This window comes from Oncorhynchus mykiss, chromosome 27 (assembly GCF_013265735.2).
Source record: "Oncorhynchus mykiss isolate Arlee chromosome 27, USDA_OmykA_1.1, whole genome shotgun sequence".
In the NCBI taxonomy this organism is placed as follows: domain Eukaryota; kingdom Metazoa; phylum Chordata; class Actinopteri; order Salmoniformes; family Salmonidae; genus Oncorhynchus; species Oncorhynchus mykiss.
Genome location: NC_048591.1, coordinates 5,451,074 through 5,467,677, shown reverse-complemented (window position 1 = coordinate 5,467,677; position 16,604 = coordinate 5,451,074). Strand labels below are relative to the sequence as shown.

The 16,604-nt window shown below is 43.4% G+C and overlaps 1 protein-coding gene across 4 annotated transcripts in view; it reads left to right on the top strand.

The window, feature by feature from the left end:
- Positions 1–16,604, top strand: part of LOC110507384 (cell surface glycoprotein MUC18) — a 47,541-nt gene that overhangs the window by 22,878 nt on the left and 8,059 nt on the right. For 3 of the 4 annotated variants that reach the window (XM_021587345.2, XM_021587344.2, XM_021587342.2), the window contains exons 2-9: positions 7,667–7,794; positions 8,116–8,347; positions 8,497–8,567; positions 8,820–8,907; positions 9,402–9,581; positions 9,935–10,062; positions 10,323–10,458; positions 10,825–10,940. In XM_021587345.2, coding sequence (XP_021443020.2) covers positions 7,667–7,794; positions 8,116–8,347; positions 8,497–8,567; positions 8,820–8,907; positions 9,402–9,581; positions 9,935–10,062; positions 10,323–10,458; positions 10,825–10,940 — 1,079 coding nt within the window. The remainder of the gene's footprint in view (positions 1–7,666; positions 7,795–8,115; positions 8,348–8,496; positions 8,568–8,819; positions 8,908–9,401; positions 9,582–9,934; positions 10,063–10,322; positions 10,459–10,824; positions 10,941–16,604) is intronic. The other variant, XM_021587343.2, reaches the window with a different exon arrangement.

Genomic DNA, 16,604 nt, shown 5'->3' with positions numbered 1-16,604 from the left:
GCTGTCGATCGTTGTCTCTGATTGAGAATCATACTTAGGTAGCCTGTTTTCTCCATTTTGGCGGTGGGTGATTGTTTTCTATGTCTGTGTTTTCCACACGGAGCTGTTTCTTTTTCAGTTTGTGTAGTGTTCAGTTTTGTTTAAGAATATGACGAACACTTACCACGCTGCGTATTGGTCCGATCCTTCCTACTCCTCCTCAGAAGAGGAGGACGAAAACCGTTACAGAATCACCCACCACAACTTGACCAAGCAGCGCGGTAACCAGGAGCAGAGGGTTCTGGACTCCTGGACATGGGGTAGTAGAGGACGAAAACCGTTACAATTATTGTTGAACACATCATGTAACACTTTTGTTCTAACTTGTTCGGAATTTAATGCAAAGGACAGACATTTACAGAACTACTGCCATTACAATAATTGTTCACGTGGTAGTTCAGTTTTGATATGTCACAATCTACAGTAACGTAATGTGAACGTGTATTTCGTGCACTGATGCTGATTTATGTTATTTTTGATTTTTTACAATAAAAGTAGCATGTTATCATGCAGTCGTCCCACCAGTGAAATCTGGGTTGTTGTTCTTCGCCACAGTGCCAATGATATACAGTGTGTATGTGTTTTTAAGTTCTCTATAGCAGGGTTTTCCAAACTCGGTCCTGCCCCCCGGGTGCATGTTTACCCTTAGCAGTCCACAACTGATTCAAATAATCGAAGCTTGATGATGAGTTAGTTATTTGAATCAGCTGTGTAGTGCTAGGGCAAAAAAACAAAAACGTGCCCCCGGGGGGAAGTTTGTGAAAGCCCGGGTTATAGCTAGAGGTGAAACATGTTTGTCAGGTAATAACTGCTGTCATCCTGCTGTTGCTATTCAAAACCTAGCAGGAAGTTGTAGGAACCTCCAACCCTAATTAAAAGCTCTGGGGGTGAAGTTTCCGCTAGGTATATATCAAGGATCAGCTACCCCTCCCCCAATCCTACCTAATCTTACCAATTAGTGGGGGAAAATCCCAAATTGACTCAAGACTGGTGTCTAGAGGGGCGACTTCACTCTGCTCCTAATAAAACAGAATCCCAAAAGAGGATATTTAAAGTTAATGAGCCAGGCAATAATTAGGGGACGGCCAGAGTCCTAGTGTCTGATGCTTCACAGTGGGCCTCTTCTCGTTTGCTCTGAAGTATGCACGCCTGTGATCACTTTTCCATTCTCTTTTGAAGGTCTAGTCCCAAAGCATATGTGATGATGTGACTTTTAACATGTTCTGTGTGTGCAGACATGCTTGACTGACTGTGAATTGTACTCCTGGCGCAGCGTAACCGGTGAGGATCAGTGTTTTTGACAGATAAAAGGGCATTTGATGGATCTGATGATTAAAGGGGAGCTCTTTCTTTGGTGCCTGTTAGAACAGACAGAGGGTACAGCAGCAGAACTAATTTGATTGACGAGCTCTTGACAAGGTCCTCCTATTTGCATCTTTGGGAATGCCTCAGAGAAAGACCTACTCTCTTAAGGATTTTAAGACCTCTAGGCAACAGGGGAAACTAGTGGTACAAGAAGGCAGTTCTGTGTTGGGTTGACACGGTCTTGAACTTTGTTGCCCTCTCAGGAGGTTACTCCACCGCTTGCCATCCAGTATATTTCTCCTGTCAAAGGATGACACCAAAATGTAAGAATCTAGGCTACAGCACCACTCTGTGCCAACTGTCAATGCCAACTCTCTCCTGGTCTAGAGCCAGACAGGCCAGACAAACCCAGCCATGTTGTTCCTAGGTTCTCACGAACACTGACACGGCACTAAAGTAGGGGGTCTATTTATGACGCTTAGGGGGTCAACGCATTGTAGTGTCTACCGTATCGTGTAAGCAAACACACATGACATGGTATTGTTATTCTTAGAGGTGAACTGTCATTATGAACAATGAGTGGTGTATAAGAGTATGTATGGAAACATATACAGTGCACTCGGAAAGTATTCAGACCCCTTCCCTTTTCCACATTTTGTTATGTTACAGCCTTATTCTAAAATGGATCAAATAAATAAATTCCACAACAATCTACACACAATACCCCATAATGACAAAGCAAAATCAGTTTTTTAGAAATGTTTGAAATGTATTTAAAAAAACTATCTTAAAAAATACCTTACTTAAGTAATCAGGCCCTTTGCTATGAGACTCGAAATTGAGATTAGGTGCATCCTGTTTCTGTTTAAGGCTGTGAAGTAACAAAATGTGGACAAAGTGAAGGTTTCTGAAAACTTTCCAAATGCACTGTATCGTGCAGTGATCAAATTCTATAATGAACATCTATGGGGAAAATGAGAAAGCATGGAATAGCTGCTTTCTGTCCTCCTGGTTCCTAAACTGTACCGTTCATCCTAACGAATCATTTTAGATTTGTGAAATTTCAGTTTACCGAAGACCAGGGTAAAGTCCACTATAAATAAAGAATGGATTTATTTTTAGTGGGGAGAAATAAATATTATAAAGAAGATTTAGATGTAGCCCTGGTCTTGTTTAGAATAGATTCATCTAGCGTGCCAGACTTTACAGCTACACAGAGACACACTCACCTGACTGGAAGATCAATCAGAGTAGATGAAATACATTGTAGGCATTATATACGAACATTCTTTGTGGTACTATATGCAGTTTATATGAAGAGTTTTCAAATACAAATGATTCTCTTCACAACTGCCTCTAGAGAGTAATACTCAGTCACTTATTGAAACATAAACAGACGTAAAGTCAAGGGAAGAATGACTCTCCAATGGATGTGCAGAAAGATTCCATACCGTGTATATATGCACTATAATGTGGTGTGTGTATGTGTGTGTGTAGATGTGTGTCGATCTCAAATGCTGTAAATCTGGCAGGATGCCTTTAACGTGTGTAGTCTGTTTACTGGTGGAATCATGTCTTCAGGTCAAGTTCACGGGCCCCCAGAGCATAAACTTGCTTAAATTGAATGTTTCACGTTTGATTGGTAAGGTGAAGCTTTATTTAGCAGTTGGTTGTTGGGGGAGTCTCAACACAGATCTGAATCCACCGCCACACCCTCCCCCTCACAGGGATTTGTACCACTCCATAGCCCCCCAAGCCAGATGATAGGGATGAGCAGTATTGTCAGATGACAGGTCTCTCAGTTAGGAAATGACAAGGACATCATCCATAATTGAAAATCGTCATTGAAAACCTCAGTGGCAACATGAATTGAATCCCTAAAATGACTGCGGAGACTCTGATGGTATGTAATTTAACAATGCAGGTCTTTGGCTAGTGTGGTTGAAACCCATATATCCTGTCAAGGTCCAGTGGTTATGCTAGTTGAAAGGTGAGACCTTGAAGCAGATTAGATGGGGAGATACAGTAAATGAAGAGATAAGAGGTGGTGTGAGTGCCCCACACCTGCTCCCTTAAAGCCAGGCTAGCTAGACAGACAGACAGATGGACAGAGAGAGGGAGGCGGGTAGGGCGTGTCCCTCCATCCATCCCTTTGAGTCAAAACACATTCCAGGCTTTGAAAAGCCAGTGCCATGTCTCATCTACCTGTCTTGGGATGCTGTTTTTTTTTCCACTGCAGGTTAGGGGAAGAAAAAAAAGAACGCGTTATAGTGTGTGAAATCTCGAAAACATTACTCCGAATGCATGATCTAGTGCGTGATTGCGTTGACTCCCGCCATAGGTCATTTAAGTACAGCGCGTCAATTACCAGCTGTTGTCAAACACGTGAGTGTTTATCTCGAGAGGAGCTGTACGATGTCCGCATTGCTGTCACAGAGAACCCCGAACCAAATGGAATTCAAATAATTGAACCTATGTCATCAATTAGTCGTTTAAAAACCGAGAAATAACTTACATTTCAGATAATCGCTCAGCACTAGGTGTTTGCAGGCAGGAGTTACGTCTACAAATACATCAAGGTCTGGTGTGCAGATATGCAAAATATTTGATATAATATGGCCTGAAAAAGAGGGCTCCGCCTTTACATGCCTTTGAAAGCAGTAACAATAATGAATAGTTAAACCTGAAAATGCTTGTTTCTGTTATCTGGTGTAATTATGCCACGCTTTGTTGGCAAGCCCACTGATCTCACATGATTGAGCATGGACAGCTGGAACACTTCCGGTTCCTCACTTGAACTATCAACAGTGACTTCCTTGCTAGTGCATTGTAATGACACTCCTTTTAATCTCTCATCTTCTGTCAGAGAGCATGTCAACACCTAGAAATAATCAGAGTTGTCAGCCCGCTCCAGACGTGTCTCAGACTCATTTGTTGTAATTAGACTCAATTATGATGTTCAAGGTGGTTGATTCTTAGGTATGCAGACAACTGCCTCCAGCTAAACTCTGACTGCCGTGAACAATGCTGTGTTTGAAGCCACTTTTTTTTTTCATGAAACCTTTTTTTAAGACATTCTTAATGTGTCCAGTCTACTAGGTAATCACATTTAAAACCTGCAAAGCGTTTCATGTCATAATGATGAAAGGATGTTTTCAACTGCTGGTATCAAGCATTTTGTTTATTTGCGAGATAATGCTATACCATGTGATAATTATCTTCAATGTTAGGTAAGATGATGCCTAAATACCATGGGAGAAAGGTCTTGGTAACACCTTACAGTAGGCTGCATTCATAAAGCCTTAATAAGGGCTACTTAATGTTTGAACGTATCTCTTCTGCACATGAAGGTACTCACATGAAGGTACTCACCTCATATGTGCACAGTGTGAACAAGGGGCACAGCTCCTCTCACATTCTGGCCTCCCGGCCATCAATAACTCTTAATATAGTACCAGTCAAAAGTTTGGCAACACCTACTCATTCAAGGGTTTTTCTTTATTTGAACTATTTTCTACATTGTAGAATAATAGTGAAGGCATCAAAACTATGAAATAAAACATATGTAGTAACCAAAAAAATGTTAAACAAATCTAAATATTCTACTTTGAGATTCTTCAAAGTAGCCCCCCTTTGCCTTGATGACAGCTTTGCACACTCTTGGCATTCTTTCAACCAGCTTCACCTGGAATGCTTTTCCAACAGCCTTGAAGGAGTTCCCACATATGCTGAGCACTTGTTGGCTGCTTTTCCTTCAATCTGTGGTCCAACTTATCCCAAACCATCTCAATTGGGTTGAGGTCGGGTGATTGTGGAGGCCAGGTCATCTGATACAGCACTCCATCATTCTCCTTCTTAGTCAAATAGCCCTTACACTGGAGGTGTGTTGGGTCATTGTCCTGTTGAAAAACATGATAGTCCCAATAAGCGATGGGACTATCATGGCGTATCGCTGTAGAATGCCATGCTGTTTAAGTGTGCCTGAATTATAAATAAATCACTGACAGTGTCACCAGCAAATCACCTCCACACCATCACACCTCCTCCATGCTTCAGGGCGGGAACCACACTTACGGAGATCAAAAATCTCACATTTGGACTCATCAGACCAAAGTACATATTTCCACCGGAGCAAGTTTCTCTTGTGTCATTTAGTAGTGGTTTCTTTGCAGCAATTCGACCATGAAGGCTTGATTCACTCCTCTGAACAGTTGATGTTGAGATGTGTCTGTTACTTGAACTCTGTGAAGCATTTATTTGGGCTGCAATTTCTGAGGCTGGTAACTCTAATGAACTTATCCCCTGTAGCAGAGGTAACTCTGGGTCTTCCTTTCCTGTGGCGTTCCTCATGAGAGCCAGTTTCATCATGGCGCTTGATGGTTTTTGCGACTGCACTTGAATAAACTTTAAAAGTTCTTGACATTTTCTGCATTGACTGACCTTCATGTCTTAAAGTAATGTTGGACTGTCATTTCTCTTTGCTTTTTTTGAGCTGTTCTAGACAGCTGTGATATGGACTTTGTTTTTTACCAAATAGGGCTATATTCTGTATACCACATCGACCTTGTCACAACACAACTGATTGGCTCAAACACATTAAGTAGGAAAGGAATTCCACAAATGAACTTTTATCAAGGCACACCTGTTAATTGAAATGCATTCCAGCTGACTACCTGATGAAGCTGGTTGAGAAAATGCCAAGAGTGTGCAAATCTGTCAAGGCAAAGGGTGGCTACTTTGAAGAATCCAAAATATCAAATATATTGGGATTTGATTAACACTTTTTTGGGGTTACTACATGATTCCCTGTGTTATTTCATAGTGTTGATGTCTTCACTATTATTCTACAATGTAGAAAATAGTACAAATAAAGAAAAACCCTGGAATGAGTAGGAGTGTCCAAACTTTTAAATGGTACTGTAGATCTCGTAAGTAAGGTGAGCAATGTGTAACCCCTCCCCCCCGTCCCCCCGTACCTTTGTTTACACACACAAATGCATGCACATGGACACACACACAGTCCTTGACTTGGGCAGGAGCTCACCGGAGCTGAGTACAAGCACCTAAAATGTTCTACTGCTTGATCTCCTGTTCATCTCACAGAATATTAGCTCAAACGTATTGTGGAGTTCCTGCACCTTAATATAACATGAGTACCACCACCTATTTCAGTCCAAGTCAAGCACTGGACACACACAAGCCTGTTCAGAGTGAGTCAGCATTGGCCTGTTGTTACGTTGCTAATGCACAGGAAATGTTTTTGTGGGAATACCTAATTGAATCACTGTAATAAGACAACATCCTTCTTCCTCCATTAGCCTCTGGTGTGTGTGTGATTTACTGTTGGTGCAGGACATGGCGTAGAGATAATAACCTGCCTGTCACTGTGTTGTTGAGGTCAAACGTGCTCAGTGAGTATTAATGTGCCCTCCATGTGAACTGTCTCACCTGTTGAAGGGAAAAGGAAGACACGCATACGTACATACAGTACATGTACGTAGACCATGCATCCAATAAGACACACAAAGACACACTGTCCACTCCCCCCCCCCCCCCCATACACACACACACACACACACACACACATGATTGAGTTGCCACATTTCTTCCTTAACTCTTAACTCAGGCTTCTGAAAGTAGCTCATTAACGCTGGATCTGGGCAGAAAAGTCTATAGGCACAGCAAGGGGTCATTGCCAACCTAGAGGCTATAGGAAGGAGCCCGCTTTCATATTGTGTGTAAAGTGCATAATGGCCCTTCTGGTCTGTGTGTCGTCCTAGACACGCTTGGAGAGAAGAACCACTCATTCCTCTGTGAGAGAGCCGAACACTGGCTCACTATGCTGTCTGTAAATTGAGTCTTTCTTCCCTCCTAAACGGTGACACACTGGAATGCAGAACATTACCATGGACATGGGTGGGCTCCCAGAATTCCTGTCATTGCTTCTTTTTTCTTTGACCATTATGAGCTTTTTGTTGCTTTTTTTCAGCTTCGACCATATCAGGCCAGGCCTGTGTGTGTGTGTGTGTTAATGGTGAAACAGCAATGTCCGTTTGTGATATTACAACAACAAAGAAGTTACTGCAAGCAACAAACACAGTTTTTTAATTGATAGAAGATGGTGGTGTGGCGGCCATCGGTGCTGTTTCCCCCTACTGTGGAGGCCATCTTTAATGTTGGTACAGAAATTATTACTAAGTATGATCAAAACTACAAACTTTCACATCATTGTGAAAAGGGTCTTTAAACATGACTGATTCTGCCCACTCTGCCGGCTGTAAATGATCTCAAACATGTGGCTTGTTTCTCTGTGTCTCTACAGCAGCCTGGGCCAAGGTGCAGGTGAACATGGAGGACAGAGTGGAGGTGTTTCTGGGGGACACGGCCCAGATCACATGCATGTTCACGGTCTCAGACAGCCCCGACAACGTCATTATCCAGTGGTACATGGTGAGTAGTCCCACACACAAATGCATGAACATGGACACACACACACGCACATTAGCCTGGTTGCAAAATCTGTTAGTGCTTTAGCACACATCCCTTCCATCTCAGATCCCTGTTTCACAAATGAACACATGCTCTCTTAGCTCTATGGGCTGATTCCTAACCTACATCTGTACATTTATGCATCAGCTAACATTGATGTAAATGGGAGATTTACATGGGCACAAATATTTACTTTACACCCATGGATCTCAAGGATTCGTCCCTCTGTCTCTGCCCTGTTTTCCAATTGACTTTGACGATGATCTTCGACTTGGATCGTAGATCACGAAGACCAATGTCCGCTTGAGGATCTACTACGGAAATGGCACCATGCAGGTAGTCGACCGGGGCGGGCAGTTCACAGACAAGATCAGTGTGAAGGGGATGGGGAATAGCAGCGAGGTGGTGCTGACCATCAGGGACGTGAAGCTGGAGGATGAGCTAGAGTTCATCTGCCACGTCAACGAGATGTCAGCCGGTAGCGATGAGGGACGCACTGTGCTCAAGGTGTTCGGTAAGAGCGTGATGCACCCATTCCTAGGGCCAGTTTACCTGGACCCAAATTTAGCCTAGTCCTGGACTAGAAAGCATGTGGCATGCTTATAAAGCTTCCGTATTCTAGCTATTGCTCTCTATTTGATGTCATCCATTGTTCCTCTCTAGCGTCACCTGATCGTCCAATCATCACGGGGGAGGAATCTGGGATCTCTGTCAGCAATGAGAACCCATCTAAGGTAAAGACAAACAAACGAAAAACCACATTGTTAGCGATAGACAGTGAGGACCTCAGGTTATAGTATGGGGGTAAGGTAAGGGCTTGTAACTTTTGAGGGCTTGTAACACTGACATTTTGCGAAATGAAAGCATGTCGGTTTTATTGTAAAAAAAACAACAAAAACATTGAGCTTTTTATCCCCGAAATCGAGTACATGGTTTTCAGGAGAAAAGGGTTTACACTGTCCGTGTAACGTCATTTTTCTCCACAGATAGGGAGCTGTGAGGCTAAGAACGGCTACCCCAGGCCCAACATCACTTGGTACCGGGACCAGAGCTCACTACAGAACACGCCAGGCGGTGAGTACTACTAAGGCTTGGACCACAGTGTCCATTAGACACATTAGTATGAAACAGAGTTGATAATAACAGCTATCAATTCCACATCTGCTTCATGCTCTTCCTGCTTTTTGTGTGTGGGCAACGTGACAATAATAAACACATTTAGAATGTTGTAAACATGCCTCGGGATCTCACAAGGAATAACTTTGGGGTAATCAAAGGTGAAAGGCAGATTGATGTCAGTCAGGAATTTGACAGTGAAATTTAAGAACAATGATCTATGGATTAGTATGACAGCCTGTTGGAGAAATAGATGTCTGTTTCATGTGCCTGAATATGAGATGTGGCTGTGGAAAATATTAAAAATAGAAGACAAAAGTATGTGATAGTAAACCACCCCATGTATTCTCTCCCCCAACCTGGCCATTGGGGAGGCATCAACATGTGTAAGCAGCTACACTTCTACAGTAACTCAAGTTCTCTGTTTTCCATATGTGCTACATGTCTCACAGAGGTCAGTGTGGTGACCCTGGTCACTAAGGAGTCCAGTGGTCTGTACACTGTCCAGAGTGACCTTCACCTGAATGTGGTCAAGAAAGACAAGGATTCGTTCTTCTACTGCGAAGTCAGCTACCTTGTCCCCGGTGGAACCAAGATGACTGAAACCAACAAAATCAACATCACTGTCTACTGTGAGTCTACTGTGCCGCCCTCTTAATGTGTCCCCCCTCATATGGAGACAGTAGAAAACTATACACATGCACAGTCACAGATGTACACAAGCACAGTGCCATCTCAAATCTTGTTCAGTCTCAACGAGAAGCATGAATCTTAAATACAAGTAACTATGCCCCCGTGCAAACGTTTTTTATTTTCTGACTCTTTGTGCTGTCGCCACGTGTTTCTGTCAAGTTTCTCTTGTCCTGTACTTTATATGGCCATACTTGCCACTTTCCAGGTGATATTTGTCAACGAGAATTAGAATCTTGTTGACTTGCCTGGATAAATAAAGGTTAACTCGAATGGATGTAAAAAATCTCTTCAGATCCAACCACTTCCCTTGATGTGTGGGTGGAGTCACCAAAGGGTAGTGTCAAAGAAGGAGACACAGTTGAGGTTCATTGCCGTGCCGACGGGAATCCTCAACCACCCTTTACATTCATGCACAATATGGTAAGAAACCCTTGCCTATCCCCTAGTCCCATGTACAAATGTTAAATAAAATGCTTTCTGTCTCCAACTATAAACAGAACTATGTACATTTATGCATGTGTTTACTGTAAATGATTGGATGGGCCTATACCTCTGGATGTGGATTGTGTGTGTGTGTGTGTGTGTGTGTGTGTGTGTGTGTGCGTGCGTGTATGCGTGCGCGTCTTTGTTCATACACAACACTGTTGATGTATGTTATAAATGCCACTGTCTCTCTGTAGGAGGAGCTGGAATCTGATCTGAACGTATTGGTCCTGAAAAACGTGACAAGGCAAAGCAACGGCAACATCATGTGTACAGCACTGGACCTGGACACGTATGAAGAAACCCTCGGGCAAACAGAGCTCTTCGTCGACTGTGAGTGAGACATTACTCTGGTACAACTGTCCTGTACTTCCCGGACATTTCTGGGACGTTAGTCATTGTTAGTAGCACCAGGAGTTGTGACATGACCGGGAAAAAACTTTAGGGCCCTCTTTGTGATCTTATTAGTAGCACCAGGAATTATTCCCTGGCTCTGGGAAAAACTCCTGGCCTAATTATTGCAGTAGTAGTGAAATGTAGTGGAATGTAGTGCACTGGTTCTCAAACTGTGGGTCGGGAATGTGAAACTGGATGTGAACAATGTATACCATTGCCCCTTCGATCTGGTTACCAACATTGGCCTACTGTATATAGAGTAGTGTAGCAGTGTTCTTCACATTGGATGTTGTGTGTCCATAGATCTGGACCCGGCTGTATTGATCCCCAAAGACACCCATGTCATGGCCCAGGGAGAGGAGCTGATGGCCACATGCAACGCTCTGTCCTCCCTGCCCACACACACTGTATGGTTCAAGGTAAATGACAGTAGCCCACTGAGTCAAACGCTATACTCCTACACAGTTATATTAGACTGTGTTACCGTATATTTCATTTTTAGAGGCGATCTATCTATGCTGATATTTAGTATTTATTAGGATCCCCGTACTCTTCCTAGGGTCAAAACGGGGTTAAATCAATTACCTTACAACAAAACACAACAACAGCCTGCCTACATCTTAAATAAAACAGTACATTATACAATATATTGTTACATTATTACTCTCTTAATACAAATGTACAAAATAAAATACACAATACCTCAACATTAACATGTGTGTGTGTAGAGTGTGTTTTAGAGTGTGTGTGAATGCGTGTGTGTGTGTGTGTGTGTGTGTGTGTGTGTGTGTGTGTCTCTTCGCATTCCATGTTGTGCAATGAGGTGTTGTTTTATATATTTTTTTTAATGATTTTACTGTTTGCTTGAGTTACTTGATGTGGAAGAGAGTTCCATGTAGTCATGGCTGTATGTAGTACTGTGCGTTTCCCATAGTCTGTTCTGGACTTTGGGACTGTGAAGAGACCTCTGTATGTATGGGTATGTATGGGTGTTATGTATGTATGTATGGGTGTATGGGTGTTAGAGCTGTGTATTAGCTACTTTCAACATGGCAATACCTCTCACAAAGACAAGTAGTGATGCAGTCAATTTGCCTATGTTCTTCTTTGTGGCATTGACTATATACAGTAGCTGTGCAGTAGTTCATCTGTGATAAAACTAAGGCCTGTCGGACTTGTTTGGTTGATTGTGATGTCAAGAAATCAGAGCAGTGCTTTATCACGGACAGACCTCTCCCCATCTTCGCTACCGTTGCATCAATATGTTGTGACCATGTCAGTTTACAATCTAGGGTTACACCAAGCAGTTCCTCAACTTGCTCAATTGCCACATTATTCATTACAATATTAGGTTTAGGGTTTAGCTAATGTTTGGTCACAAATACAAAGCTTTTAGTTTTTGATATATATTTAGGACTAGCTAATTACTTGCCACCCATTCTAGAACTGACTACAGCTCGTTGTTCAGTGTTGCAGTGATTTCACTTGCTGTGGTAGGTGATGTGAGTCATCAACATACGTAGACACACAGGCTTTACTCAATACTGGTGGAAGGTCAAAAGACAGGTTTACTCACTAACATAAACCAAACTCTACCTGGTTTATGTTAGAGAGGCTTCCATTAAATAACTCCTGCTGTGTTCTGTTAAATAGGTACAGTAACTATCAATCCACGATATGGCAGAGAAAGGAAAGCCATGTTTTTTTCAGCAGAAGACAATGATCGATAATGTCTAACTAAACAGCTCCCACAACCCCCTGATATCTGTCTCAAGTATCTTTCGAATCTCCCTGGGTCTTTCGGATCTCCCTGTGTCTTTCAGATCTCCCTGTGTCTTTCGGATCTCCCTGTGTCTTTCGGATCTCCCTGTGTCTTTCGGATCTCCCTGTGTCTTTCGGATCTCCCTGTGTCTTTCGGATCTCCCTGTGTCTTTCTGATCTCCCTGTGTCTTTCGGATCTCCCTGTGTCTTTCGGCTCTCCCTGGGTCTTTCGAATCTCCCTGTGTCTTTCGGATCTCCCTGTGTCTTTCGGATCTCCTTGTGTCTTTCGGATCTCTCTGTGTCTTTCGGATCTCCCTGTGTCTTTCGGATCTCCCTGTGTCTTTCGGATCTCCCTGTGTCTTTCGGATCTCCCTGTGTCTTTCGACTCTCCTAAAAGAGGTGTAGCTGTGCTTGATTGGCACCGGAGGGGATGGCTGCCTTTTTACGGGCTCCTAACCAACTGTGTTATTTTGTTTGTTTTTTCGCGTTGTTTGTAACTTGTTTTTTAAACTTATTTTGTACATACACATGTTGCTGCTACCCTATCTAATGACCAAAAATAACTTCTGGACATCAGAAAAGCGATTACTCACCTCGAACTGGACAAAGATTCTTTATTTAACGAGTCCGATGCGAAGGATATACATCTTTCTTGGGAACGGGCCCAAATTCCTATAATTTGCGTGAAGAAAAGTCAGAGAAAAAGGGGGAGGAGATCGGGCTGCCTTCTGAGATTTTAAGTAAGTAAATCTCCACTACCATGCGTTCTATTGGCCAATCATTGGAAAACAAAATGGATGATGTAATGTCAAGACTGTCCTACCAATGGAACATTAAAAACTGTAATATCTTATGTTTCACTGAGTCGTGGCTGAACGACAACACAGATAATATAGAGCTGGTGGGATTTTCCATGCAGGACAGAGATGCTACGTCTGGTAAGAAGAGGGGCTGGGGTGTGTGTCTCAAGGTATTGCTCGCCTGAGGTAGAGTACCTTATGATAAGCTGTAGACCACACTATCTACCAAGAAGAGTTCTCATCTATATTATTTGTAATCGTCTATTTATCACCACAAACCGATACTGGCACAATGACCACACTCAACCAGCTGTATAAGGCCATAAGCAAACAAGAAAATACTCTTCTAGAAGTAGCACTCCTAGTGGCTGGGGACTTTAATGCAGGCAAACTTAAATCCGTTTTACCTCATTTCTACCAGCATGTCACATGTGCAACCAGAGGGAAAACAACTCCAGACCACCTTTACTCCACACACAGAGACACATACAAAGCTCTCCCTTACCATCCATTTGGCAAATCTGACCACAATTATATCCTCCTGATTGATTCCTGCTTACAAGCAAAAACTAAAGCAGGAAGTACCAGTGACTTTCTCAATACGGAAGTGGTCAGATGACGCAGATGCTACACTACAGGACAGTTTTGCTAGCACAGACTGGAATATGTTCCGTGATTCATCCTGTGGCATTGAGGAGTATACCACCACAGTCATCGACTTCATCAATAAGTGCATTTACGACGTCGCCCAACCGTGACCGTACCTACATATCCCAACCAGGAGCCATGGATTACAGGCAACATCCGCATCGAGCTAAAGGCTAGAGCTGCCGCTTTCAAGGAGTGGGACACTAATCCGGACGTTTATAAGAAATCCCGCTACGAACCATCAAACAGGCAAAGAGTCAATACAGGATTAAGATTGAATCCTACTACACCGACTCTGACACTCATCAGATGTGGCAGGACTTGAAAATTATTACGGACTACAAAGGCAAACCCAGCTGCGCGCTGCCCAGTGACGCGAGCCTACCAGATGAGCTAAATGCCTTTTATTCTCGCTTCGAGGCAAGCAACACTGAAGCATGCATGAGAGCACCAGCTGATCCAGACGACTGTGTGATAATGGTCTTGGTAGCCGATGTGTGCAAGACCTTTAAACAGGTCAACAGTCACAAAGCCCCGGGGCCAGACGGATTACCAGGACATGTACTCAGAGCATGCGCGGACCAACTGGCAAGTTTCTTCACTGACATTTTCAACCTCTCCCTGACCGAGTCTGTAATACCTACATGTTTCAAGCAGACCACCATAGTCCCTGTGCCCAAGGAAGCGAAGGTAACCCGCCTAAATGATTACCGCCCCGTAGCACTCACGTCGGTAGCCATGAAGTGCTTTGAAAGGCTGGTCATGGCTCACATAAACAGCATCATCCCGGATATCGTAGACCCACTCCAATTTGCATACCGCCCCAACAGATCCATAGATGACGCAATCTCAATCGCACTCCACACTGCCCTTTCCCACCTAGTCCCCTCCTGTACTCCCTGTTCACCCACGACTGCGTGGCCAAACACGACTCCAACACCATCATTAAGTTTGCTGATGACACAACAGTGGTAGTGATTACCGACAACGATGAGACAGCCTATAGGGAGGAGGTCAGAGACCTGGCAGTGTGGTGCCAGGATAACAACCTCTCCCTCAATGTGTGCAAGACAAAGGAGCAGATCGTGGTGGGCCAAACAGGCCCCCATTATCATCTATGGGGCTGTAGTGGAGTGGGACGAGAGTTTCAAGTTCCTTGGTGTCCAAATCACCAACGAGCTACCATGGTCCAAACACACCAAGACAGCTGTGAAGAGGGCACGACAACACCTATTCCCCCTCAGGAGACTGAAAATATTTGGCATGGGTCCCCAGATCCTCAGAAAGTTCTACAGCTGGTTGCATCACTGCCTGGTATGGCAACTGCTCGGCATCCAACCGTAAGGCGCTACAGAGGGTAGTGCGTACGGCCCAGTACATCACTGGGGCCAAGCTTCCTGCCATGAAGGACCTATATAACAGGCGGTGTCAGAGGAATGCCCATAAAATCGTCATAGACTCCAGTCACCCAAGTCATAGACTGTTCTCTCTGCAACCGCACGGGCAAGTGGTACCAGAGCGCCAAGTCTAGGACCAAAAGGCTCCTTAATAGTACCTACCCCAAGCCATAAGACTGCTGAACATTTAATCAGATGGCCACCTGGACTATTTACAGTTGAAGTCAGAAGTTGTTTTTTTTTACCTTTATTTAACTAGGCAAATCAGTTAAGAACAAATTCTTATTTTCAATGACGGCCTAGGAATAGTGGGTTAACTGCCTTGTTCAGGGGCAGAACGACAGATTTTTTACCTTCGTTACTAGTCCAACGCTCTAACCACTAGGCTACCTGCCGCCCATGTTGGAGTCATTAAAACTTGTTTTTCAACCACTCTACAAATTTCTTGTTAATTAACAAACTATAGTTTTGGCAAGTCGGTTAGGACATCTACTTTGTGTATGACACAAATACTTTTCCCAACAAGATTAACAAGACAGACAGATTATTTCACTTATCACTCACTGTATCACAATTCCAGTGGGTCAGAAGTTGACTGTGCCTTTAAACAGCTTGGAAAATTCCAAAAAATTATGTCATGGCTTTATAAGCTTCTCATAGTCTAATTGATATAATTTGAGTCAATTGGAGGTGTACCTGTGTATGTATTTCAAGGCCTACCTTTAAACTCAGTGCCTTTGCTTGACATCATGGAAAATCAAAAGAAATCAGCCAAGACCTCAGAAAACAAATTGTGGACCTCCACAAGTCTGGTTCATCCTTGGGAGCAATTTCCAAACGCCTGAAGGTACCACGTTCATCTGTACAAACAATAGTATGCAAGTATTAACACCATGGGACCATGCAGCCGTCATACCGCTCAGGAAGGAGACGCGTTCTGTCTCCTAGAGATGAACGTACTTTGGTGCGAAAAGTGCAAATCAATTCCAGAACAACAGCAAAGGGCCTTGTGAAGATGCTGAAGGAAACAGGTACAGAAGTATCTATATCCACAGTAAAACGAGTCCTATATCGACATAACCTGAAAGGCCGCTCAGCAAGGAAGAAGCCACTGCTCCAAAACCGCCATAAAAAAGACTACGGGTTGCAACTGCACATGGGGACAAAGATCATACTTTTTGGAGAAATGTCCTCTGGTCTGATGAAACAAAAATAGAACTGTTTGGCCATAATGACCATTGTTATGTTTGGAGGAAAAAGGGGGAGGCTTGCAGGCCGAAGAACACCATCCCAACCGTGAAGCACGGGGTGGCAACATCATGTTGTGGGGGTGCTTTGCTGCAGGAGGGACTGGTGCACTCACAAAATAGATGGCATCATGAGGCAGGTAACCTTTGTGGATATATTGAAGCAAGATCTCAAGACATCAGTCAGGAAGTTAAAGCTTGGTTGCAAATGGGTCTTCCAAATGGACAAT